Source organism: Thunnus thynnus, chromosome 4 (assembly GCF_963924715.1).
Source record: "Thunnus thynnus chromosome 4, fThuThy2.1, whole genome shotgun sequence".
NCBI lineage: Eukaryota > Metazoa > Chordata > Actinopteri > Scombriformes > Scombridae > Thunnus > Thunnus thynnus.
The window spans coordinates 9,320,375-9,345,092 of record NC_089520.1 but is presented as its reverse complement, the minus strand read 5'-3'; the positions used below and the strand labels follow the sequence as shown (position 1 = coordinate 9,345,092).

Genomic DNA, 24,718 nt, shown 5'->3' with positions numbered 1-24,718 from the left:
GCATTTAAAAGACATATGACTGTGTGGAAACACTGTGGATTTTGGCTCCAATCACTTATATTGAAAGCACATTTGAAAGGGATCTTTTAATAGCCAGCATGAATAGGAGGAATGATTACAGCGAGGACAAACCTCTCGCAGTGTTCATTTGGACACCTGACTGTTGTTTTAAGACAGACTTGAAAAACTGTGAACCTATCCTTTAAGTAGAAATATTGAAACTGTCAGAACAGAGACCCTGTATCAAACAAACAGATAATATACTACATATTAAACAACTGAGAAATCTCCATGGCAACTGAGAAAAATCACAAGACTTTATGATGGTTGGAAGTAAGTGGACCTTCAGACACTATCATGTTGTCAAATGAATCAAACCAACACTACATGTAAACCTTTCACTGTATTAGAAGGATATAACACCTCTATTTTTTTTTATCATATTGCAATTATTTGTTAAGTACATTATCAAGTTTAATTTATGTACCACTTTTCTAAAAACCAGAGTTCACAAAAGGCCTAGAACGCTTTAAAAAACAATGTTTTGTATGACAAGTTGGAAGTATTCCTCTTAAAGTGTTATGGAAGATTTGCAATCCTGTCATTTTCACACCATTCCCTCCACTCACCCTGGCTTGGGGTCCGAGACACATTGCAATATGACATTAGAGATAGGACAACTGTATTTTAATCTGTGTTGGACAGCAATATTGAATGTCCCTTTTGCACTCTGGCAACACTTGGGGGCGTGCATGAGGTGTATGCTGTCAGCTGCCTGGCGGAGGGACCCCGCCGGCCTACTATTGAAGAGTTTCTGCATTGTTGTCATTCCAGCTGGGGGTAGCTGATAGCAGCACTGAAAGGTAAGACAGTGGCTGTCTGTGCTCTCTGTAGGCTGGCCTGCTGCATTTACAGTAGGTTTTGTTAGATGAATATAATGTTGGTCTTGACACTGTCTCTGGTATTGTTTATTTGACATCTGTGGATTGTTTGTTGTCACTGATGCTCCGGGTAGTTATTACATGCCTGACAAGGTAAGAGAAAAAGTTCACTTTGTTTACTTTGATTCATATCAGTGTTAAATGAAGTGATTCATATCTGTCAGCTTAGCCAGCCTTACGGAGACCAGAGCATTTGTGCTGTAATCCTTTACTATAACACATGCCACAGCTTATTTGTTTGTGTGCTGACAATGCGATGATGTAACATTTTAATAAGTTTTACTCCAGTTATACACTGACATGCTCGTCATTATTCACACGCTCTGTTTACAGATGGCAGGAGTAATCTTCACCAATTTGGACAACATATGCAATGTGGATTGTACCAATGTCCACCCCCTGGTGTGTCACCTGTGCCATGAGCAGTACCAGTCCCCATGTCTGTTGGACTGTTACCACATCTTCTGTGCCCGCTGCTTACGAGGCCGGACCAACGACAGCCGTCTCAACTGCCCCCTCTGTGGGTAAGAGACAGCACTGTGAGGTTGATCTGGAACAAATTGGGTTGCATCTACGTTATCAATGTTGTGTTGGCACTGGAAATGTCTGTAATTTCTGAACAATATGAACACAAGCAAGTAGTTTATGTTCTTTGTTTCCACATGCAAACTGCATGACAGACACTGACACTCTGCTCTGACACTCTGCGCTTTGCAACGATTAGTTGATCAATAGAAAATTAATCTGCAACTATTCTGATAATTGATTCATTGTTTAAGTCATTTTTCAAGCAAAATGCCCAAATATGACTCAAATATGAGAAATTGCTCATTTTCTTTTTCATATATGATGGTAAACTGTATATATTTGAGTTTGGGGCTGACAAGACATTCTCCTTGAGCTGTGGGAAATTATAGTCGACATTTTTGATTGTTTTCAGACAATTTGTAGAATAATTGATTAATTGAGGAAATAATCAGATTAATCGATAATGAGAGTAATCATTAGGTTCAGCCCTAGCACAGGAAGATGTTTTCTTATGGGTTCATAATAATGGAAATAAACCCTTGAGTTCTTTTGTATTTGAACTAGAAATGAATGTTGAACACAATGTTTTGGTGTCTGCATTAGATATTAGAGGCTGGATTTCACACCTATTGTGCCATAAATCCCCAAACAAACAGAACATATAGAAGGCCAAAGGTCAAGGACTGTTTTGGTGGATTACACATACATTCAATTTGAATTACAACCTCTCACAGCTTGTATCATAATAACAATTGATAATACTATGTAATGAGCAGGTGATCTCAAACTGCTCAAATATGATTAAGCTTGGAGTGAAATATCATGTTACTTCTTGAAACCCCTCAGAGGATTTTGTGTGAAGTGCCAAATTTTTCCCACAGGCCCCATTTTCGGGCAGCGTTGCTGAAAGGGATTCGTTCCACATAAGTCGATTAGTAGATTGGTTTGGTTCCTGCAGGAATATTGAGGAGAATCCTATTGGTTTTAGAGAGCAGTCTCTCTGTTTTGTTTAGGGAGCTGCTCAGTGACCCATTGCTGGCCCGGTGTGGGGTAGGGCAGGCCTGAGTGGCTGGAGCAGCTGCAGGGTCATCCCAGTCTCTGATTTAGCCCTTGGCCACAACAGTCAGCGGGGCCGGCAAGTTCCGCTAAGATCAGTCACACAGCAAACAAAGCATAGTGGCATTTGGCACCGGAGCCAGTAGCTTACAGCAATCAAAAGCAGTCACATGATAGCAATCCATTTCATCCCCTATTAAGGAATGACTCGTGGTTTACAGTGACCTTCAGGTCTGCAGTGTTGGTTTCCCTCATCAAAGGACACATGGATGGATAGAAAAGGATTGTATGGTAATTATAACATGAGTCTGTCCTACATTGTCAGAAACAATTTGATCTAAATGTTTCATTCATCTTTTGTGTGGATGAAGCGATCAGGAAATACAATATTGATATTGAGTTTTGACTACATTAGATATATATATATTTGAAATCACAATAACCCTGATTCTTTCCATGTGTCCACACTATACTGTGAGGTAAGTATTGTGATTTAGTTATAATAAAATGATTTAGACAAACTATGGCTGAACCTCAGGAGACTTCCATAGTTATCTTACCTTACAGCTATTAGATGTTTCACCTGTAATTCATGTATGCTAGTCAGCATTATAAATCAGAGTAAAAACCAACAGTTGTGATTTTATTCATGGCACACAGTACTGAGAAATGAGAGAAGAAAAAAAATCCAGACAATCATTGGTTTTCTGTGGAAATAACCCAGTGGGCACAGAGCCGCTGTGCTCTGCTGTCTGGGCTCAGGCTACAGGGGCCTGCTGCCTGGCAGCTACTATTTCCAGAAGCAGCAGCCTGCTAACAGCTGCTCACTCAAGAACCATGTAATCTAGGAATTCACTTCTCTGCTATTAGTGGAACACAATAGATCCCTGTTGCTATGAAAACTAGATAAAACACGCACAGCAGAAGGGGAGGAACATTCGCATCAGTGCAAATGACTCAAATTGAAGCAAACAGCATGTTTAAATCAAACAGGCCTGTGAGAATGTGGTGTATCCATTTTTCTACCTGAGATTAAATGTTTGTTGTGCATGATTGTTCAACTCTATAAATAAGTCAGTTTTTCTTTAATCCGATATTTAACAGAGGTGAAATTATTGGTTGATGAACAGAAAGTGAATCACCACATATTTTCATTTCGATTAATAGCTTAATTATTTCAGTCAAGCGGTTTGAGTTTCAAGCAAAAAAGCCAAACATTATCTGGTTCTAGTCGCTCAAATGTGAAGATATGCAGATTTTCTTCGGACAGACGGTTGGATAAAATAACACATGAAAATCCCACCTTGGGTTCTTGGAAATTATAATGGGCATTCATCACAATTTTCTTACATTTTGTTGACAAAATAATTAATTGAGAAAGTAAGTGACAGTTTGATATTGGAAATAATTGTTAGTGGCAGGTCTAATATTTAATTATAACACAATTATCCTGTAGAAACTGTCGTGTAGTTGTGTTAAAAAGCACCTTGACTTTAGAAGCATCTTAATCAACACATACGTGCTCGTACTACAGTATAAATTCTGCCTGTTCCTCAAGACTAATTATGCAGATTAGCGCAGAAAATTAGTGTTTGAATCTACAATACAACAGCAAACATTACATGCTGTCTTTTAACATCTTCCAAATAAGAGAGCACAGCCAAAGTTTCAATTTAGATATGACTTTAGATGATGTCACGCTTACAGGTGTATAAAAAGATTAATTTGTAACACTGTTTGTGGTCCTCTGAGAGAAATATTTCTTTTAACAGAGCGCCATCTTCTGGGATGTTACAAGAATACAGTCAACACAGAGTTCAAGGGTTTAACTTTAATCATGGCAGCATCCTTGCATGATACAAATTAGGTTACTTCTGTGTTTTTATGTTAAGTGTTTTTCCTCACTGTAAATTTAGACAACTTAGAATTTATTTCACTGATCAACATACTGATGGAAACCAACATTCAGCCAGTGTTTAACTCAAAATGTATGAAAATGGCAGAAAACAGAGTGATATAATTACACTGGTTTATGACATAATTATATATATGTATATAGTCCTTTGAGCTGGTGCTGGCAGATCAATCTTCCTCCTGATATCCCTCAGTCTTCATGTCATTCAGACCGAGGTCATCGTTCTGCTCCACCGAGCGGGTGTATTTCTCAACAGTCATCTCAGGATCTGGCTCCGGGGCGTACACGTTCTGCAGATAGCTGTTCCCTGCTGGGTCATCCAGGATGATGTGGACGTCCAACTCTCCGGTGATAATCTTTTCCAACTTCTCTCCGAACTCATTCAGCTTCTGCACCCGATCTGTGGTGCTGCTGTCGCCGCAGATGAAGGGGTTTTTGGAGACGATCAGGTCTTTGATGTCTTTCAGCAGCCCCTCCAGGGTGGTGAACTTTCCACCCAGAGCCGCCATCCCCAGCTCAAACTCCAGCTCGGGGATGAGGACGGAACACGTCTCCGACTTGAGCACGTCTCGGGTCATGTCTGACGGGTCAGTGATGTGCAGGGTGATCTTGGTGCCCAGCTCCTCTGTGGCTCCACCTGATTTCACCTCATTGGTCCGATGGCCACAGCTGTCGCAGTTTGTGGCCATGATGATGACTTCCTTGAAGTGAGGGATCTGGACGAGCTTCATGTTGGTCGAGGCTGGAGCATTGCATTCTGGGCAGTTGGTGTTGAATACTAAAACCTCATTTCTCATGGCCTCCAGGTCGTTGCTGGGCGGCTCCTCCTCATCCAAGTCATCATCAGCTCTTATTCCCAGCTGCATGTCCTGCTGTGCGGTCCGCTTGAACGAAGACACAGTGAGAGCCTCATCTTTCTGAGGGGCAAGTGGATTTTCCACAAAACTGTTGCCAGATGGATCCTCAATCACAAGAGTGAACTCATTCTCGACCTCTTTTAGCTTTCTCAGCTTCTGGATGAATTCGTCTATCTTCTCGGCTACCTCAGGGTGAGTTGCTCGTCTGACAGCTTGATCCTGCTCCAGCCCCGCAACTGCTCGATCTAAAAGGCCCTCAATGGTAGAAAGGGAGCCTTTCTGGGTGAAGGGAGGGATTTCAAAATCCAGCTCAGGGATCCTGGTGGTCGCACTGTCTGCTTTCACCACCTCCCGGTTCAAGTCTTGTTTTGTTTTGACTTTCAATGTGTAACAAACGCCTTGCTCCTGAATCCGTCCGGCTGACTGGATTTCAGTGTTTGACCAGCCGCAGTTGCCGCAGCTGAAAGAGCTGACGATGATTTCCTTGAAGAAAGGTATTCTGGTGAGAAGCAAACGTGTCGTACCGTTTTGGTAGCAGTTCATACACAGGCTCTCTATCTCAGTGGGCTGCCAGTCCTCGTCGTCGGCGCTGATATCCTTGAAAACGCTCCCACCGCGGACATTGTCCTCGGAGATGACCGACATGTTCCCACGTCGAATATGTTTCCCTTTATGGACAAATTGTTTACATACACTGTCGCTGCTCCTTCAGTGACTTCTCTTGCTGGAACTTTCTAGATGACAGCCCGTCGAGCCTGCTCCCACAGCACACGTCTGTTTCGGCGTGTCTCACAGCCTCTTCCGCATCCTCTTCCGCATCCTCTTCTTCTACGGCGGCGGCGTCCTGACGTCACTGCTGCCCCCCACAGGTTATCTATGGTACTGCACCAAAAACATGGTACAGGTTTAAAACTGTTTAATAGTAATTTTTTAAAAACATTTTTGGCCTTTTTTCATATTTAGAAATGTTTCAGCTGTGAGGACTTGTAGATGTATACAATTTTACATTAATAATATTAATTATATCATATTAATTATAATATTAATAATAATAATGATAATATACTTCATTTCGTTTTATTATTTCTGAAGATTTTTGTGTTTTTATTTTTGTGTAAGTACATTGAGAGCCACTAAACTGGAGTCAGATTCCTTGTATGGTAACATACTTGGCCAATAAAGATGATTCTGATTCTGATTCAGTTGGCTTATGGTTTTTGTTCAAGGATTCAAGGACCTTTATTGTCATCTCACCACAGTTACATTTATACTTTTTTGTTACAGTTTCTATGAAGAAATGAGAATAAAGAATGGTGAATGTAGAGAATATAAGGAATATAGTGAGCAAGGTTGAGTTGGTACAGGCATTGAAAAAAAATTATGTTCATGAACATGGATTGTGCAAAAAGATATACGTATTTATCTAATGTTCTACAGTACAGAAATACAGAATAGACAGAGAGCAGTAGTACAAGAGGATCACGTGGTCCAGTAATTGACTGTACAATTTATTGGAGTATGCATGCATGCATGCTTAGTCAGAATCATAGGACTTTTTACATATGATTTGATCAGATATTTCTTGATTTAAATCATGAAACTTTTCTAACTTTGAATAATATTTTATTTAATTTAGGTTCAGGTTTGTATTTAGCACTGGTGCATCAAGCATTTTGATTTTATTAAATTAAAAAAAGGGGTCAACACATGATTACATTCCCCAAAGTAAGGTATCGTTTGGCACTGATGTCGATACCCAGTGTTAGTTATTTATTAAGTTATTTTTTGATGCCTAAACATAGTTAAATTTAAGTATATCAAATTTGGAGGGTTACAATTGTTTTTTTAGTGGACTAGATGTATGTTGGTGATGTGTTACTCCCTTGTTTTATTTTTTTTTCTTATTGTTCTTCTTTTCACTTCACTTAATTTGATCAAATCAGACTATTTTAATTAATAAACAGACAATTGCCAATATTACTAATCTGAAGATAAATGTCATAATTTTCTTTTAACATATCACTCAACCTGTCTGAACTTGCGTTTCCCACAGATACCCATCCATAGTTAAAGGGAGTAATGCCCTCCCACCAGAGGACCGTTTGCTGAAGTTCCTGGTCGACAACAATGCAGAAGCTGAGGAGATAGTGCAGTGTGCCAACTGTGACCAGGAAAGTAACAAAAAGGTACAAAGTGACAGACAAACTCACATCAATCTATATCTCATATGAGGTTTTCTCCAGGAAATGTTGTGACTCAAGTATTGAACTTCAAGTCCCAAAAATCATTGAAAACCAGACAAAAGTATTGCAAAAAATATGGTTCATTAACTGCTTAATGCCAAAAGATATAGAAGATAAACAAAACGTTCAACGAGTCCATGTTTTTTTGTTGGCAGAATGCTCCCTTATTATTGTAGACAGACTTTGTATTTGACTCTCCATTTTTCCACTTTAGGCAGTGAAGTGTACAATGGTGACTTTAAAGGGCAGTGACTTTTGCAACTCAGATTGGTAATTTAGGATATTAAAGCCAATATGTCAAGAATAGCAGCATTCAAATTATTATGATGGCATAAGGTTTTGTTTGTAGAAATATCCTGGTGGAAATTGGTGCAGTTTATTAATTAATCTATTTCAATTTCTGCAAGTTGCACCTTTTTTATAGTACCAGTAGGGTGCGCCAAAGTCAGAATTTTAAAAATTAAACACATAGTAGCTTTAACACAGGTGTATTTTTCATCAAATATAGTCTCTGGCTTTAAGCAATGAAAAATGCCAAAACTATATCTTCACTTTGTCTTCAAATAGTTTTTGTTTGTTTGTGTGTTTGTTTGTTTGTTTTTTGTATAGGACACTGGGGTGATGTACTACTGTAACACTTGTAGCCAGCCACTGTGTGGCGCCTGCAGGGAGCTGACACACAAGGCCAGAATGTTTTCCCATCATGAGATCGTATCCCTGGCCAAACGCACCAAAGCCAAACACAGGAAGTGCTGTGAGTGCCACCTGTACTTTACTCACTCCAGACATATTACAGCAGAGAAGAAGTGTGTTGCACATGAGAGGTGAACTCCCTCCTGTGCTCTGTTTGAACCCCCTGGGCTACATATTAATCAAATTCTCAAACTAGAAGTAAATATGGAAAGTAGCATGAAAAGCATGATATTAATACTTGGTGGTAAATTTTGACCAATGTGAGTGAACCTATTTTTGTATTCTGAAGCTTCTTTAAAGTCTGTTTGTGACAAATCTGCTCAATAGAATAACAGAATCCTCTGATGTTCCTGTGGGCTGAAGTTAAAAGGTGTCTGTGTCTCCGCAGCTCTTCATGAGGAGCCCTACATCCTGTTCTCAACAGAGAATAAGTCGATGCTTTGCATCAGGTGCTTCAGAGACATGCAAGTGTGAGTGAATTCACAACAAAATTTATGACTGTCAGAAGTTCTTCTCTTCTCTTCTCTTCTCTTCTCTTCTCTTCTCTTCTCTTCTCTTCTCTTCTCTTCTCTTCTCTTCTCTTCTCTTCTCCTCTTAAATTAGGTGTTGTTTGTTTACCACAGGGAGAGTCGTACGCACTGCATTGATATCGAAACAGCTTATGTGCAAGGATGTGAGATGTTGGACCAGGCTGTGCTGGTGAGAGAATCCTGTCTGTTCCTCTACATATTTATGACATTCATGACAAAAAAAAATGGCATTATAAATAATTCAAGCACTCAGCAGTGGTGATGATATTGTGAGATGCAGCGCAGGTATGCTTGAAATTTGTTTAGCTAATTACAATGGACCTTGAATACATAAACATATAAATAACTAAACAATATTTTGAACGTTTCTAAATGAAGTAGGATCAAACTTACTTAAAATTCAGTGCTTGTGTTAGTTTTGGTCCTTGGACAACGCCTGTATCTAAATGTACAAAGAGTACTCTGCTTAAAACCATACAAAAACATTTAACAAGTAAATAGGCAGCACTGCATCAAAGCGTGTTAACTGGTATAGTTGTGCAGTAGAGTAGCCTCATAAGTTAATGTCAGTTTAGTAACCCACAGTGGCCTTTCAGGTGGTGAAGGAGCTGCAAACTTCAACTCGAGAGGCGATCGTTCTGCTGAGAGCAATGATAGGGGAAGTGTGTCTGAATGTGGAGGAAGAAGAGAGTGCAATCTGTACCCTGTTCAACAGTTTGCAGGTTGTATAATGATACTGATGTGGTATATTTCCCTCATCTGTTGCTTTCCCCCAAAAACTATTATAATAAATAACATTATCACTTTGTTCTGACTGTCCCTTTGCACGCCAGGTGGATTAAAACACATTAAGTCTGTTTGTAAAGAGTTAAATTAAATTGTCACCTGCGGAAAATTTAACCAAAGTGGACAAAAATGACTTTGATTGTTAGAGCATTCTGGTGTTCACTATGTAATTCTAGTTAAATATAATATTCAAAAATATTTTCTCTGAGGTAGTATTCACAGTAAATTACTATCCCCTCCATCTGACTCCATTAGCATTGCCTGGCCACTGGATGTCTCTGTTGATCTAATTGTGAGAAAAGAGTGTGTTCTCTTTGCATAATGAGTAATCCAAAGGAACAGACTCCACAATGTGGAATTAACACCAATTTCTTTCCACAATCTTGAAAATTCATTAGGTATTAAAGAGCTTAAGGCCATTTTCACAGTAGTGTAAGGAATAAAAGGGGGCTGTTTTCATCTGTTCTCATCTGACAGGAAAAACTAGCAGAGAGGAAGAAGATTCTGCTGAAAGCAGCTCAGAGGTAAAATAAAATAAAGATTTACAGTTCTTATATAAAAATGCTCCTGTGTTGCCATAAAGCTCACGTCACATTATTTACCAAACTGAATGTTATTATGCTGCTGTCACTAGGTCATTTGATACGTTTTTTTCCATTGTATCATGCTGCATTGTACTCTGGGTGATGAATAGCAGCGCCCTGTTTGCTCTGGAATAATCTCTCTCCTCACCAAACACATTTTCTTGGGTGATTTTCATTTTAACAAAGCATGGTATACTGAATTAAAACCACTTCAGTAGGATTACAGATCGCAGCCAGTGGCTGCAGCTTGTGCATGGATCCAATCAATGAAAATGAAGCCAACTGAAAAGTATCGGTATGCAAACATACAGTATGTAAATTATATACTTTTTCAAGTCCATAATAAACAATGGCAGCTGCTGCAGGAAAGCCTGGATGCAGTCTGCTGATTTCCTTCACTTTCAATTGAAGCACATTTAGCACCTACTATAGGGCCTAATGCACCATTAATGTGGCGTGAAGCTGTTTTCAGCACAGTATACTGTCCTGAGAATAAGATCTGAACTTTCCTTTTCCATTGATAGCAGCCTGCCACTCAGTTACTCACTAGGTAGCTGCTCGTGTGCAGTCACAAGACTGTAAAGAGATTTAAAAAAAATAACAAATTATTTTGCAATAACAGGCTAATGTTGACCTCCCAAACCAATAATTTAGCATTAATGCACAAGTATCCCCACATGCCTGTACAAAATTTCCTCTACATTAATGAAATAATTAATAATTAATAATCTTACAACATCCGTACAGGAATCATTTAAGTTTGATTTAATGTCACCTGAGGTTTTCTCACTAATTAGTCTCAAAAACAATTATTGCACATCAGTTAAATTACACTAAAGATTGATGACTAATCTGTGAAATGTATATTATCTGAAGACAAACAGACTCAGCAACAATTCGAGATGCAAAAAGAATCTGAATGAGAACCGTTTCCTTTTTGAGTGTATGCTCTGTGTATACGTGTGCACAATTGAATAAGAACAATTTTGTGTATGTGAGTGAGTCTATCAGGTTGCACTCTGTGGGGATCTTTAATGATATTTTTTGTGCCCAGTGTCCTCCATCTCCCTCTCTCTCTCTCTCTGTCTTTCTCCTTTGCCTGGAAGCCATCCAGTGGCTGGCTTCCCGGAAAGGTGTTAAAGGCTATTTATGTCAGGCTTTGTGTGTCCTGCGCCTGTGTGTTGTTACAGGAGAAGACAGATAGATTAGCTTCTGGAAATATGGAGTATGTTGTTTGTGGTTGCACCTCCCTAAGCTGAATCCTCTGTGTATCTTGCCAGGCATAGATTTGAAGGTGTAACGTTACATGTTTGTGTGTGTATGTTTGCAGTCAACATGAGGAGAAGGAGAAAGCACTAAAGGAACAACTTTCACACCTTACTGCTCTCCTCCCAACCCTCCAGGTACTGTAGGACACAATAGAGACCTGATAATAAATAATAATGATATATTTCTGATCACAAACCATTGTAACGCTTTCACCGATACTTCTATACTTTTACAATCGGTTGTGGGATTCATTTAATGCCATTTAAATGACATTCAGTCACTGTTAACCTCTGATGTTTTTAGGTACATCTCGTCACCTGTTCAGCTTTCCTCAGCTCAGCCAACAAGTTTGAGTTCTTGGATATGGGCTACGTGAGTACAGCCTCAAACGGAGCACATAAACTGTGAACTATTTTTCCAATATTATTGCATTTCATGAGTATTTTATGAAATGTTAATACGGCGTCACAGCACTGCAATACAAGTTGGTAAAAGAGATGGGGTGGGTAGGGAAGAGGACATGTGAAAATATAAAACATAAAATATAAGCATGCTGTTATCAGTTGGATTAAAAAAAATGTGAGAAAATAGTGATGACATACTGTGTATACTTTGATTTAAAGACTATGGATGACACTTTTAATTATCAGTACCAATCATAAGTCAAAAAGAACTCTACGTTTATTATGAGGAAGTTGTCTTGGCAAGAAAGAAGTTGTCTGGCAAGAAAGAAGTTACAGTATTAGCAGGACTGAATTGGGCTTTAAATGGAGGATGTCTATAATGTCTCAGTGAGGTTGAAACAGGTCACTGAATCACACCAGGATGTTCTTGCTTACACAGCAACTCATGGAGAGGCTGAAGAGGATTGTAAAGCTCCCTCATCGACTGAGACCAGTGCAGAGCAGCAAAGTGAGTATGAACGGTCCTGATGCAGAGATGGAAAAGGTTATGTTTAAAGTGTTTGTCTTGAAAAATAATGCAGTTTCACCTCTTTTATGGCCTTAAAGCCCAGCGTCAACTTTTCTTAAAAGATAAATGAGTGCAGTGAGTTCTAATGGGACAAAAATCCAAAACAACCAGCAAAATGTAATGAAAAAATGACACAATGGTTTTAAAAATGTTTATTTTTGAGTTATGATGGTTCACAGTTCATTCTCCAGCAGAAAGATAGTAATTGGGCCTTGAGTTACCAATATTTTATTTTAAAAAATATGGCAATGTATTTCTGGTGCTGAGTGTGGGCTGCTGCAGTGTTGCTGCTGCTGATAACACCAAATTTAGTGAGTGTAAAATATTTCATGATCTGCAAAGCTATAAGTTGAATCAATACTTATTACTATTATTTTATCAGTGATAAACAGTGGTGAAGCAGAAACATGCAGGTTGGTGACAAGCTAAAAGGAAAAACACACAAAAAGTGTCAGTTATTGAGGTGTTGGACCACCACAAGCCACCAGAGACGCTTCCATCCTTCTTGGCAAAACCCTACAAGTCACTAAAGATTTTTTCCTTATTTGGTGTTTTGTTGATGGTGGTTGAAAGTGTTGTCTGACACTTACCTCCAAAATCTCCCATCCTATAGGTCTTTGGTTTGAGATGTAGTGACTGTGAAATCCAATTGATATGATTCATATAATCTTCATAATCATTAAACTGACACCTGATTAATTTGACACCTGTTTGTGATGAAAATGTCACAGATTTAGTCAGAATATACTGATATACTGAATTGACATTTTGCTACTTATTGAGGGATATAGCTTGTGATTTTCTATTTGTTTCTTATTGTCAACAAATCTCATGTGCAGAGCCAAACCAATAATATCTTGTGTATATATCCTAAGCCTGATCATATCATATATCATATTCCTCTGTGCTTTAGACCTCCGTTGTTGTCCAAAAACGATTAAATACACGTCAGTGAGCCACACCATTGCACTGGGCGACATGTTCCTTCACCATGAGGAGTTTGGGCAGGGTAGTTTGTTTAGAACTGGACTAATAACAGCAATCACATTTTCAGTCTCTGAAGAATAGTTCTGTGTAAGGCAGATGCCAATGCACCTGCGTGGGGGGACAGAGGCTCTGTTTACAGAGCTTCGCCAGCTTGTTGTGCTACATATCACGATCTCTTTACTTTGTACTGAAGTTGAGAAATTTACAATGTACAGTGTAGCATAAAGGAGGAAATAAGATATCAGACTTTGGATACACTCACAATACTTATGAGTAGGAGGAGTTCATTGTAGGTTTGGCTCTGCACTGCAAATCACCAGCCAAATCCTTTAGGGTACAACTTGATCTAACAAAAAAAAGATCCCCTCCAGACATGCCTGGAGATGTATATAAAGTACACTACTCTGAATATCATTTGTGTCTGATATGGTTTTTCCACCAAAAAGTTCAATTATGTTGTTAAAATATTTAAAATGGCATCTGCTCCTTCTCCCTTATTAAAAATTCCACAATCTATGAATATGCAAATATATTTCAACTGTTGGACACAACACGTCTCCTACTTCATAAAGTCCGTTCTCAGTGTTTGTGCACTGGAGGCTTCAAGTTTCCACATCACACTAGTGTGAGTTGAATATTGGCCCAGTCAAAATAATGCTCGTCGGCCCGCCCCTTTAAATCAGATATGAGCACATAGAAACTTTCCTTCTTCAGCAGATGGATGTGAAAACAGCCTTCTAGTATCAAACTCTGCACATATACATCATTCTGCTCATTCAACCTTAGGAACAATAAAAACGTATTTTATGAGTAGAGGGAGACTTTAATATATTTATTCACATTGGAAAAGGTGTCTTTTTAGCACTCTCTTTTCTCCCATTGTAAGATAAATCTCTCTGTGATGCATTAGATCAACACAGACTACCGCAGTGAGTTTGCTCGCTGTCTAGAACCCCTACTGCTGCTAGGACAGCGCTGCCCTCCTTCTGTCATCGGATCCACAAGTGTTGGAACGAGGTAAGATCATCTCTTTCAATATCAGTGCCCAAAGTGCCCAGTGCTGCCAAATATCTTTTAAGTGTAATCATTAAATGATCACTTCCTGTAAGGTTTTAGTTAGCAATGTGCTTTTGTTGTCTGAATATCACCATGGCATCTTTTGGATCCTTCCAAGAAAGCAAAAAGTCTAGGCGGAAAATTTCACACTTGTGAGGAATCCAAACTCAAAATCCCCAATGGTTTCCAAGTACAGATGGTAGACAGCGATGACTGCAGGGAGAGGAAAGGAGGCGCCATGCTGAGTCCCGCTATGGCAATTATTCTGTCTGTAAGCTCTGTACACTGATATGTTTTACGTAACTCACCTTGTTACATGGGTGCAGGTCCTGTTTTAGAAAGCTCTGCTCCTGCTGTGGCCAGGCCATAAAACATACCAGATAACATTCAGGAGATGGATGGATGAGTGTTGTGCTTCACGGTCACTGTACATATCAGTTTTTCCAGTGTGATGTTTTGTTTTTCTTAGAGGTCAGATGTTAACTTAGATTAGATTTAGCTGAATACCAAAAAAAAAAAGAGAATTCTTCAACAATGCAAAGAAAGAACTAGCTATATGACAACACCGTCTTGTCCACATACACACACAAACACCCCATCCGATTTTTTTCCACATCAGTGTCTCCCAACTGTTCACAGGTCCTTAAGCCCACCCACTAATGCCAACATACTGACAACTCTGCTTTCCAACTTGTTCAGTGCCTTGCCAGTGCAAGATGCAAAGTGGGCAGGGATTGGTGGCCGGCCGACTGGCACTATTTTTATCGTAATTTCACAGAACTCTCCGGGATTCATCTGGAAGTTGGCACACAGGAGCGGCCGGTCCGCTTTGTTCTTGGCCACTGATGTCACTGCTTTAGCACGTGCAAAGTCTTTAATTGGCGTCACTACTGGTGGGAGGACAGAGGCTAGATGTGCAGAGGATGACATGTGTATGGCAGAGAGAGAAGGATACATGCTTTAGACAGATCTTCTGATGCATTCACTCTAGGGAAGAAGTCAGGAGTAAGAGCCTACAGACTCCAGGTAAATTTCTGTATATTTTATCATTTTTGAGTCATTGAAGTTTTGTTCTCCTGTATAGAGCAGACCAGAAACATGCATGTGTCTGATTCAAACACATCATGAGTATGTGATGTGCATCTTAACTCGCGGTGTAATCTCCCGATGCATTTGTCTTTTCCAGAAGTACATCTTTGAATAGTTATGACTGTAGTGGAGATTCAAGTGAATTTGTTTTATAAACCAAGAGATCTCAGATCTGCCGGGCTTTCTACTCTCTTTTGTGAATTTCTGTTGATGCTGTTGATGAGAAGATGGCAGTGGTAACACAAGGTGCTTGACTTGTCCACTCCATACTTCGCTTCACAGACGGAGGAGGAAATGGGCTTTTGCTTACCATATGGTACTTCAGAATGCCACCCACACTGTGTAGCCTGTTGCTCAGTATGTCTGTTGTGTTGTTGTGTCTGATACATCCTGAATTGCAGTCTGAGAGTGCCTTACCCCACTAGTCAGCCGATAATGCAGGATGCAAACCCGGGAAGGGATTGGTGGATGGCCAGCTGGCCCTATTTTTATCATAATTTCACAGAACAGAGCAAGTACAGCCATGTTCTTTCATGCAACTGATACTGCTGCTTTAATACTGGCAAACTCTTTAATTGGTTGTGTAGGGACATAGTTTGGAAGCTCAGAGGACAATATTTGTATGGCAACGTGAGAGGGATGTATTCACACCTAGGCTATTGCAGAATGGCTTCAGGGCATTTATGCTGTGTGAGGCATGAAGCCAGGACTCTTGGTGAAGGTGATGGTGAAGAGATTTGAGTGCTATGAGTGACAGCACAAGGTCTCCTCACTGTCAAGTGTGTTGATTCACTTCAGACACATGATACAAAGAGCAGGGACTGAGCGGTGTCTTTGTGTGTTTACTGTGTTTCAGAACCGATTGATTTGCTTTGTGTGGTTAGTTTGAAACATGAACAGTGTATTTATTGTGAGGCAGAACGCAACACTCAAAGGCGATAAGTGAATGTTTATTTCATTTGACAGAAAATTTTCATTTTGTGAAGTGCAAACATTTTATCTATTTATCCACCTTTTGATAGAGAGATGGAAACTGCTTGAATGAAGCACTTTGCTGTAGTGGAGCTGCAGCAATGGGTCAGGTAGAAGAAGTACCATATCAGCAGTTTTGTTGACTGAGGAAACAATCAGAAGTTGCTTTTTTGGGTTTATATTAAACACGGTAAACACAAAAATCAAGATTTAATATGCAAATTATAAAAAGGTATATATTAGTCATTTATACAGTAAAATGTAATAAAAATAATGTAAAACAGTCATTTAGGATCAGCATGTTTTACGTACAGTATGCACACAATTCCCAAATAATAGCAGTGACAGAAAGCTCTGGGAGCCATAAACTGAAAAAAGAGAAAAGGTTCAAGATAATAAGAAAATTGCATTGTGTTCTGGGTGATTTGAGCAAAGCTTTACTGTAATTATATACAGTAATATCTGTACAGTGAGAACAGAGCTAAGTGTAAGAACAGAGCCGGTGTATTGACCAATATGGTCAATAACGGGGTTCAATTTATTGAACATGAATTTAACCCTCCTGTGTTTAAGAGACAGATATCAGATAGAGGTAATGTTTTGTTTCTATAAAGGATTGATGGAGAATGATGTCATCAAATGTTAGAAACACAGTTATTAATGTTATTACAGCTATTTAAAGAGAGAAAAAAAGGCAGTTATAATATTTATTTTCACCTCACCTCAGGCTCCAGTCCCCTCTCTCCATGTCTTGCCACTCTCCGTCTCTCAGTGAGATGCCGCTGGGTTCTGTGTTCGGGCGAAGGCCCACGTCTCACCGCAACATCTGCACCAAGGTCCTCCTGGCTGAGGGGAGGGAGACGCCCTTCACCGAGCACTGCCACAACTACGAGAACACCTACAGGGTGAGTGCTGTATTTGTACATTAACATTTTTTGGCAATTACCTGATGCTTTTATCCAGAACATTTAAAATTGATTGCAAGTGTAGTTAAGTATGCAAAAATCTTTATTTCCCTGTTATTGTAGAATCTTTGCCTCAGAGCAAAGTCACAGATTAGGACATTTTGTTACTGTGACCAAATGGAGACAGTAGAGCAGACATTCTTTGGGAAGAGTTGACTAGAAGTGCTTTATATTTTAAAAGATGAGTCCGTAGCTAGTTTATAAATCAATTTGGAAGCAGGTTATTTAGTACAATTGCAGCAATATTTCTTCCTGAGGAGACATCTCTGATCCTCAAAGTAAAGCGGTGAAAAGTCAGCAGCATAAATTCCTCTGGGAACTCATCCTCGACCTGTCGAGTGGGGAAGAAAGGTTTTCACGCTCAGATGCACTTCACCTGGCATCTATACACCCATCAAATCTCTGCTGTTTTAAAGACATTGTAACACAAGTGTCATGTCGTATACTGTATCTGGTGTTTCTAGACTCTCCAGACAGAGGTTCAGAATCTGAAGGACCAGGTGCAGGAGCTGCACCGAGACCTGACCAAGCACCACTCCATCATCAACACAGATCAAATGGGCGAGATCCTGGACAGATCGCTGCACATTGACAGCCAGATAGCTTCCCAGTACTCCACTGTGGAAACTATGAGAGTCATGTTTGAAGAGGTACGCCGAGTGATACCTTGATGTTTTGACCTTTATAATATATACTGGTCTTTGCCAGGGATCTACTGAAAAAAAAAAAGGTTTCTACATTTGTCCTCAGTCAGTGCCCCTAGCTGCATACTAAAAAGTCATTGTTAAACATTGTCATGAATTGAGACTGCTAGGAATGCAAACAGAGGGAAAAGAAAAGTAGCAAATGTCAAGTTATCCCCTGAGTCGACTGACTGCAGTTAACTTAATATTTTACTTCATGAGAATGAGCCTACTTATCTCATTTTCTTCACAGATGTGGGATGAGACTTTTCAGAGGGTCACTAATGAGCAGGAGATCTATGAGGGTTCGTATTCAACAGTGACAGCAAAAAATTTCATTTATTGCTCAAACCTTTATCTCTCTATATATTTTGATTATCTTGTTTTACTCACATTTTCTTTGTTTATTGCTTTTAGCCCAGCTTCATGATCTGATGCAGTTGAAGCAGGAGAACTCTTACCTAACCACTATCGCCAGGCAGATCAGCCCCTACATCCTGTCCATCGCTAAGGTCAAAGAGAGACTTGAGCCCAGGTGTTGTATTCAGAGGATGTATTACCTTCATACTGTACTCCATCTGCTGCCATATTATTTGACTGATGACAGTGAATGGGAGCAAATGGAAACTCTTCATGCCTCCGAAGGGGCTTTGATATAAAGTACCACTGCTTGCAGCATGGGGAGGGGCTATGTATTGGGACGGATAAAGAAAATTATGACAAAAATCCTAGTTTGTCTTGTAAACAGTTGTAGTTGTGTTTTCTGTTGCCAGCTTTTCTTTTTTAAGCGGAGTTAGACATTTAATGATGAATCTGTGATATTCTATGTTGGTCTTAATGTCAACAAACCTCATGAAAAACCAACAGTGAGTTGTACCTTTTAACACATTTTCTCTGTGTAGGCTATTTCTCTGAGCCATGGATGTTCATTTATTCCTTCACCATGAAGATGTGCACTATATTATATACTTGTAAATCCCACATACACTGTCCTGGTAGTGTAAACTCACTATAGCTCCAATTTTATATTAATCCACAGCAGAAAATAGTGCACAAATGCACTAATAACTCCTGTTTGAGTAAGTAATTACTACAGTGGACAGCTGTTTTAGGAGATTACTGAGAGATGGTTACATTGTTGGTTTGTTATTTTAATGGGTTTTGTTGACAGTAAGAAAAATACAGAATAACCCTAGCTTTGTCCTCTAAAAAATGATCATATTTCAAAATGTATTTTCTAGGTTTCAGGAGCCTAAAGAGCACCATGATGACCGCACAGAAACAATGCTGAAAATCTATGAGGACAGCACAATGACCAAAGAAAGTCAAGACAGGTATGAACTTTTATTGAGCTCAACTGTAGTTTTTCTACATGTAAAGCCTCGTGTAATGCAAAATTTAACAAAAAGTAAAAGATTTCTAGTTGCACACGCCATTACATTTAGGTATAGAAACATCCAGCCATACATTCAGCCATAGAAACAGGAAGGTTTAAAAGCTGCCCCGGTGCAGGAAAGATTTGATTGATTTGGGCAAGACTGAAAAGTGTCAATTTTAATATTTCACATTGTTTATGCGACTTTATATGACTATTTAAATGTTGCATTATGTGTCTGCAATCTTATGAACCCATGTGGGCTGACCAACCTTGTATGAATGACAGAAAAAAAATAATCAATCAATCAACCAATCATCTTGTAAACATCCAAAATGTTACATGGAGCAATATGCCCAGGTTTAATAACAGTAACAGTGTATAACTAAAGTCTTTAAAATAGTAACATTTATTGACTATGTGTCTACGTGGTGGATTTTGAAGTGAAGCACCTAATTTATTTTGCTTGACAGTGACAACCAGACCTGTGTCACAGACCAAGACAGAGACAAGAACAACCGCACACTGCTTCTCGAGGCGGGGGAGAGCTCTGTCAAGACCAATCGGTCAGGCAGGCAGAGGGGCCCCGCGGAGACGTCCAGCCTCAATGAGATGCCTTCATAAACACCTGTCATTTGATTTCTGTCCCCCTCTCCCCTCTTTGCCTCTGTGCTACAATGCCTTAATTCAACTATAACAAGCCCAGGATGGTATGTGGCTTCGCCGTCTGTCCAGATACTGTACATAACATCTTCTCAGCAGCAGGGACCTGTCAACAGCTCCAAGGTGGAAACCTTTGACAGACTCTGCCAGCACTAACTAGACATGGATACATGGAGGTCACAGACATACGACAGCTTCATTGTTCAAGATACCGACACCATAAAGAATTGCTTTGTTATTATTTAAGAGCCATGAACTGCCTTAATGAAAGATATGGAGTGGAGTGAATATATTTGTGTTTTTGTTGTTCTGTTTGTGCTTTGGCTGTTAAAATGATAAATATGCTAGGAGTGTGACTTATCGCTGTGTCTTTTTTTTTTTTTTTTTTTTTTTCTACAGTGTGTCTGCTGGAATTGCTTTTTGCAGTATCTATTCTTTGCATAAAACATTTTTTGGAGGCTAGGGGCTTATGATGGATGACTGCCCAGGTCCGATTCCCTAGAAGATTGTTGAACCGGTGTGACAGCACAGATGGAACACAGCAAATGCAATGATGTGTGTGTCATTCTGGTTGTCAGTGTAGGTCACATGTTGTGTGTGTCATGTGTATCAGCCCCATGCATCAGCCCCCTTCAAAATGAGGCAGTCTTTTACAGGAGTCTGCAGTTTCCTGCAGTTTCTACATCTACATGCAAAAAGTGCAAAAGCTGGAATTACAGAGGTGTGTGAATGTAAATGGCCTCGCCTTAACCCTGATCTCCTGATAGTTTTTCAGACTCCACACTCATACTCAATATGCCAGCCAACCAAGGCACAGTGTGCTGCTGTAAGAAATATATTCCTCTTAGTCTGCCCCTCGACTTCATCACGTCGGTGTCAGCAGCATGCTTTAAGGAGTTTGCCTTGCATGAAAATCAGCAGGTAACTGTCCACCTCTCTTACTTTCTCCCACCCTTATACAGTATATTCTGCTTAATTAATCTGGTTGGTATTTTAAACAGATCCCATGTTGAAACTGACAAGAAGCGGAACGTAGAGGCATTTACCCTACTGCTGCAAAGGCAGGCTGATCTGGAGGAGCTGCCATGTATCACCAGAAAAAAATTGAATTTGAATTGATTTCAGGAGATAGTGTTGCTACGAGTAAAAGCTTTTTTTTGAAGGACTTTTTATGCTGCTGAGAAAAACAACATTTTTTGAGAAACACACTGGAGTGATTCAAGGTGAAACCTCCCCACCTGCTACCAGCACACAGACAGGGACGGCCCAAATTCTTGGCACAGCTACGGATAATAATGAGGACCTAGACTGATGGCTTCGGCAAACAGAAGGAGAAGGTTATTTACATTATATAGACGGAGCTAAAGTGGGTTTGTTCAGAGACACCGCTGCACAGAAAATATTGGGGTCATGCTGGCCTTAAGGAACAGTCCTGCTCTGCAGAGGAGTCAGAGGTGCAGATTCATTAAAAATACATTTGTGACAGCAGAGTAACAAATGGCTGTGCCTCTGCTCTGGTCCTGTACTCCCTCCCCGTGGTCATTCATCATCTGCACTCATCGAACCACCACTGTTCATTATTCTCTCTCTCTCAGCCTCTGCTGTGCTCCCTCACCTATTGCCTGAGGGGAGGGAAATAAAACTCAGAAGGTTATTTCACTCCAAGAAATAAAAGTTCTTTTTTAGAGGCATTCATGACACAATCGGAGGTAAAGTTCACAGAGATATGGCTCTCATTTCTTTAACAATTAAGACACGACACATCTTTGCTCCATTCACTTTAGAGCAGGTGCCAGAGTCGACACTGAAGGAAGAATGCTGCCTCCAAGGCTCAATTTTTTTTAAACTCTTAAGTCTTCATCACATAATTGAGAAAAATACCATTAAAGATAGAAGAGAAAGAGAAAGATAAGATAAAATGAAAGTTTAATGATCTCCATGGAAAAATTGGGTCACTGAAAAAATAAGAGAAGATTTTCATTTAAAAGAATACAATTAGAGCAAATACAGCAGATGAAGTAAAAAAACAAAAACCCACAAATGGCATAATGAGGATGAAAATGTTACATATAGACCTTCAGTCGTTGTGTGCAGTAATGATACAGAACTCCAAACGGCCCTAAAAATTCTTAATGACCTAAAACAGATTTACAGGTTCATATATTTTTATAGATTTTTATATTGGGATTATCGATCGTGCTTTTAAAACCCGATGAGAGCATAAGGGAGTAGTCCAGACTTTCTATATTGCAGGTTAACTTGATCTTAACACCTGGTCCCTGGACAGTTTTCAGGCTCCATCTCTCAACCATGTTTGAGAGGCATTTCTTTCTAGTTTCTAGAAAATAACTATTTGGCAAACGAATGAGTCATATACCTGCAGTGTTATTTTTATCACTTGTGATATATAACACAAGGACTTCACAGCAACACTAGGAGCTCTGTGAAGCATGCTAATATGATCACAATGACAAACTTGCTTTTACCATGTTGGTCATATCTTGGTGTGGTGTGTTAGCATGCTAACATTTGCTAGTTAGCACTTAAGACAAAGTACAGCTGAGGATGATGGGAATGTTTTTCAAGTATTTGGTCATAAACCTAAATATAGGACCATTTAAACTTTGACCTGATGGTGGTGCTGGAGGTAAAATCAAGGGAATCACCCTGGGGGGAATAAAATGTGTGTAAAAGTACAAAAAAGTACCTGCGTACAGCTATATTATTCCCAGATGTTTAACTCCACATGGCTGTGACAACCTATAGATGACTTCAGGTAAGGCTGAGGGTGTGAACACACTTGTAGATGAGATAATGAAGACACATCATATGTCGTTTGTAAACTGAATAATTAAGAATACACATGTGAGGACAATAATATTTCAATAATATTAAATGCATACACACTCAAACAAAAAAAGATTATGTACAAATATTTCTTAGGATGCTCAATAAGAAAATAAATGCTAAATCAAGCAAAAGTGCTAAATATATATTCAGATGCATTATCATAAAAAAAGACATACATTACTAGGTGGTCACACAATACTCATATCAAGATTGCATTTCAAGTACTAGATTACATCCATACATGCTCACACAAAACAGGAAGATATCTGTGTGTATATGTTTATAGGATATATGTGGAAATATTTCTTAGAATGCTATGTTCATTGAGAAAATTAAAATGCAAAATATATGTTCAGATGCGCTATCATTAAAAGGACGTACATTTCAAAAACACACTTAATTTTTTTATAAAGAAATGTACAAAATATTTTAAGGAGATGTACAGTAGTAGTAGACGTGGTAGAGGCCACTCAGAGATACCCAAAACCCAGACCTACAGTGGTCAAAACATTATCATGTCCATGTGGAATTAAATGAGACAATATTTTTTTTCTTTTGTGCAGATTTTTGTTGCCCAGCACCTGCAAAAAATTGATGAATAGAGTGTATCAACCTCTGTGTCAACCTCATAATGTCAACCCTGGAGGTCAGGCTCAGGGGATCACTGATGCCATTAAGACACACAATGTCTACCAACTATGAACCTCGGTATAACATTTATGACACTTCATATCATAGTTGTTGAGATTGCCATATGGAGCGTTGCTAAGAGTTCCTCTTGAACCAATGATGATTAGATTAGATATTAGCTTAGTTTAGAGTACACTGTTGCATCTGGAATATAATAATATTATTTTTGGTTAAGTTTGTGGTGATGTTTTCTGCTGTTTTCTTTACAAAATGTTCAGTCTTCATACCATATGTTTTATATGACTCTTCAAATATTCATCTTCTTCATTACAAATCGCTGTGATCTGTGCTTGACACTGAGGTCTGTGGTTTAAAATCATGCACATGTGGATACACTCATTGTTTTTAATCTGCCTGATAAGCTCTAAATTGGCTTTGTGGAATGATTTAAACTCTAACAGAGTCCAGCTTTTCTTAACCTCCTTTCAGAAATGCCTTCCTGAAAGCAACAAGCACTTTTTTGAGGTTATTTTGTTTCATTTTATACAAAAAAAATCAGTCCCTCGCCTAATAGTGGGGGATTTGTTGGCCCCCTTCTCCACTGGCTGCTGTGGACTAGAGGGTAATTGGAATCAATTTTGATGGCGTTATCGCCGGTGACAGATGCACAAGGCCGCAGTGTGAAAAGGTCAAGGGTTGAGAGAGCCCTCCCAAGAGACTTTAGATGCTTGAGGCATAAAAATGTCATCCCTGAATCAATTCCACATGTGAACACTGGTTTAATCTCTGAGGTGTTTTGAGCATGACTGTTGTAGTTTTCTTACCGCTGGGTACTGAGCAGCTCCAGACAGCAGGGGAAGGTTCAGCAAGATGTTCAAGATATGGAGACGATTACTTTTTCCACAGAGATCTTCCCATCTAGGGATTCCTGCTGAAAACCTCTCTGATTTTCTCCTCTGTGCACCTAAACTCAATTAGAGACATGTAGGTCAAGCATGTCAATATTCTTTATCACTCACTGCTACCGTGCTGTATAATTAACCCAGGAGTCATAGCCAAGGGTTTCAATTTAAC

At 39.4% G+C, this 24,718-nt stretch overlaps 2 protein-coding genes across 4 annotated transcripts; one reads left to right on the top strand and one right to left on the bottom strand.

The window, feature by feature from the left end:
• Positions 1 to 732: 732 nt before the first annotated feature.
• Positions 733 to 20,520, top strand: rnf207a (ring finger protein 207a). Of its 3 annotated transcripts, none has more exons than XM_067586489.1 (18): positions 733 to 863; positions 1,275 to 1,465; positions 7,351 to 7,483; positions 8,150 to 8,294; positions 8,622 to 8,703; positions 8,857 to 8,932; positions 9,360 to 9,485; positions 10,027 to 10,073; positions 11,464 to 11,536; positions 11,706 to 11,774; positions 12,246 to 12,314; positions 14,272 to 14,378; positions 17,206 to 17,383; positions 17,908 to 18,093; positions 18,380 to 18,431; positions 18,544 to 18,661; positions 19,368 to 19,460; positions 19,975 to 20,520. In XM_067586489.1, the coding sequence occupies exons 2-18, from the start codon at positions 1,275 to 1,277 to the stop codon at positions 20,123 to 20,125; spliced, it is 1,896 nt and encodes a 631-aa protein (XP_067442590.1). In that variant the 5' UTR covers positions 733 to 863; the 3' UTR covers positions 20,126 to 20,520. The 3 variants fall into 3 exon arrangements, with proteins under 3 accessions (XP_067442590.1, XP_067442589.1, XP_067442591.1); XM_067586488.1 differs by lacking the exon at positions 733 to 863 and adding an exon at positions 870 to 1,034; XM_067586490.1 differs by lacking the exon at positions 733 to 863 and adding an exon at positions 890 to 914.
• Positions 4,342 to 6,128, bottom strand: zpr1 (ZPR1 zinc finger). Its single transcript, XM_067586491.1, has one exon. It carries the CDS (start codon positions 5,940 to 5,942, stop codon positions 4,608 to 4,610), a length of 1,335 nt encoding a protein of 444 aa, XP_067442592.1. The 5' UTR covers positions 5,943 to 6,128; the 3' UTR covers positions 4,342 to 4,607.
• Positions 20,521 to 24,718: the final 4,198 nt, after the last annotated feature.

Excerpts from the sequence above, each read along its gene's own strand:
- zpr1 (XM_067586491.1), bottom strand. The coding sequence starts at position 5,942 with ATGTCGGTCATCTCCGAGGACAATGTCCGCGGTGGGAGCGTTTTCAAG.
- rnf207a (XM_067586488.1), top strand. Across the intron at positions 1,466-7,350 it reads CTCAACTGCCCCCTCTGTGG|ATACCCATCCATAGTTAAAG; the intron begins GTAAGAGACAGC and ends CGTTTCCCACAG. Across the intron at positions 8,704-8,856 it reads TGCTTCAGAGACATGCAAGT|GGAGAGTCGTACGCACTGCA; the intron begins GTGAGTGAATTC and ends TGTTTACCACAG.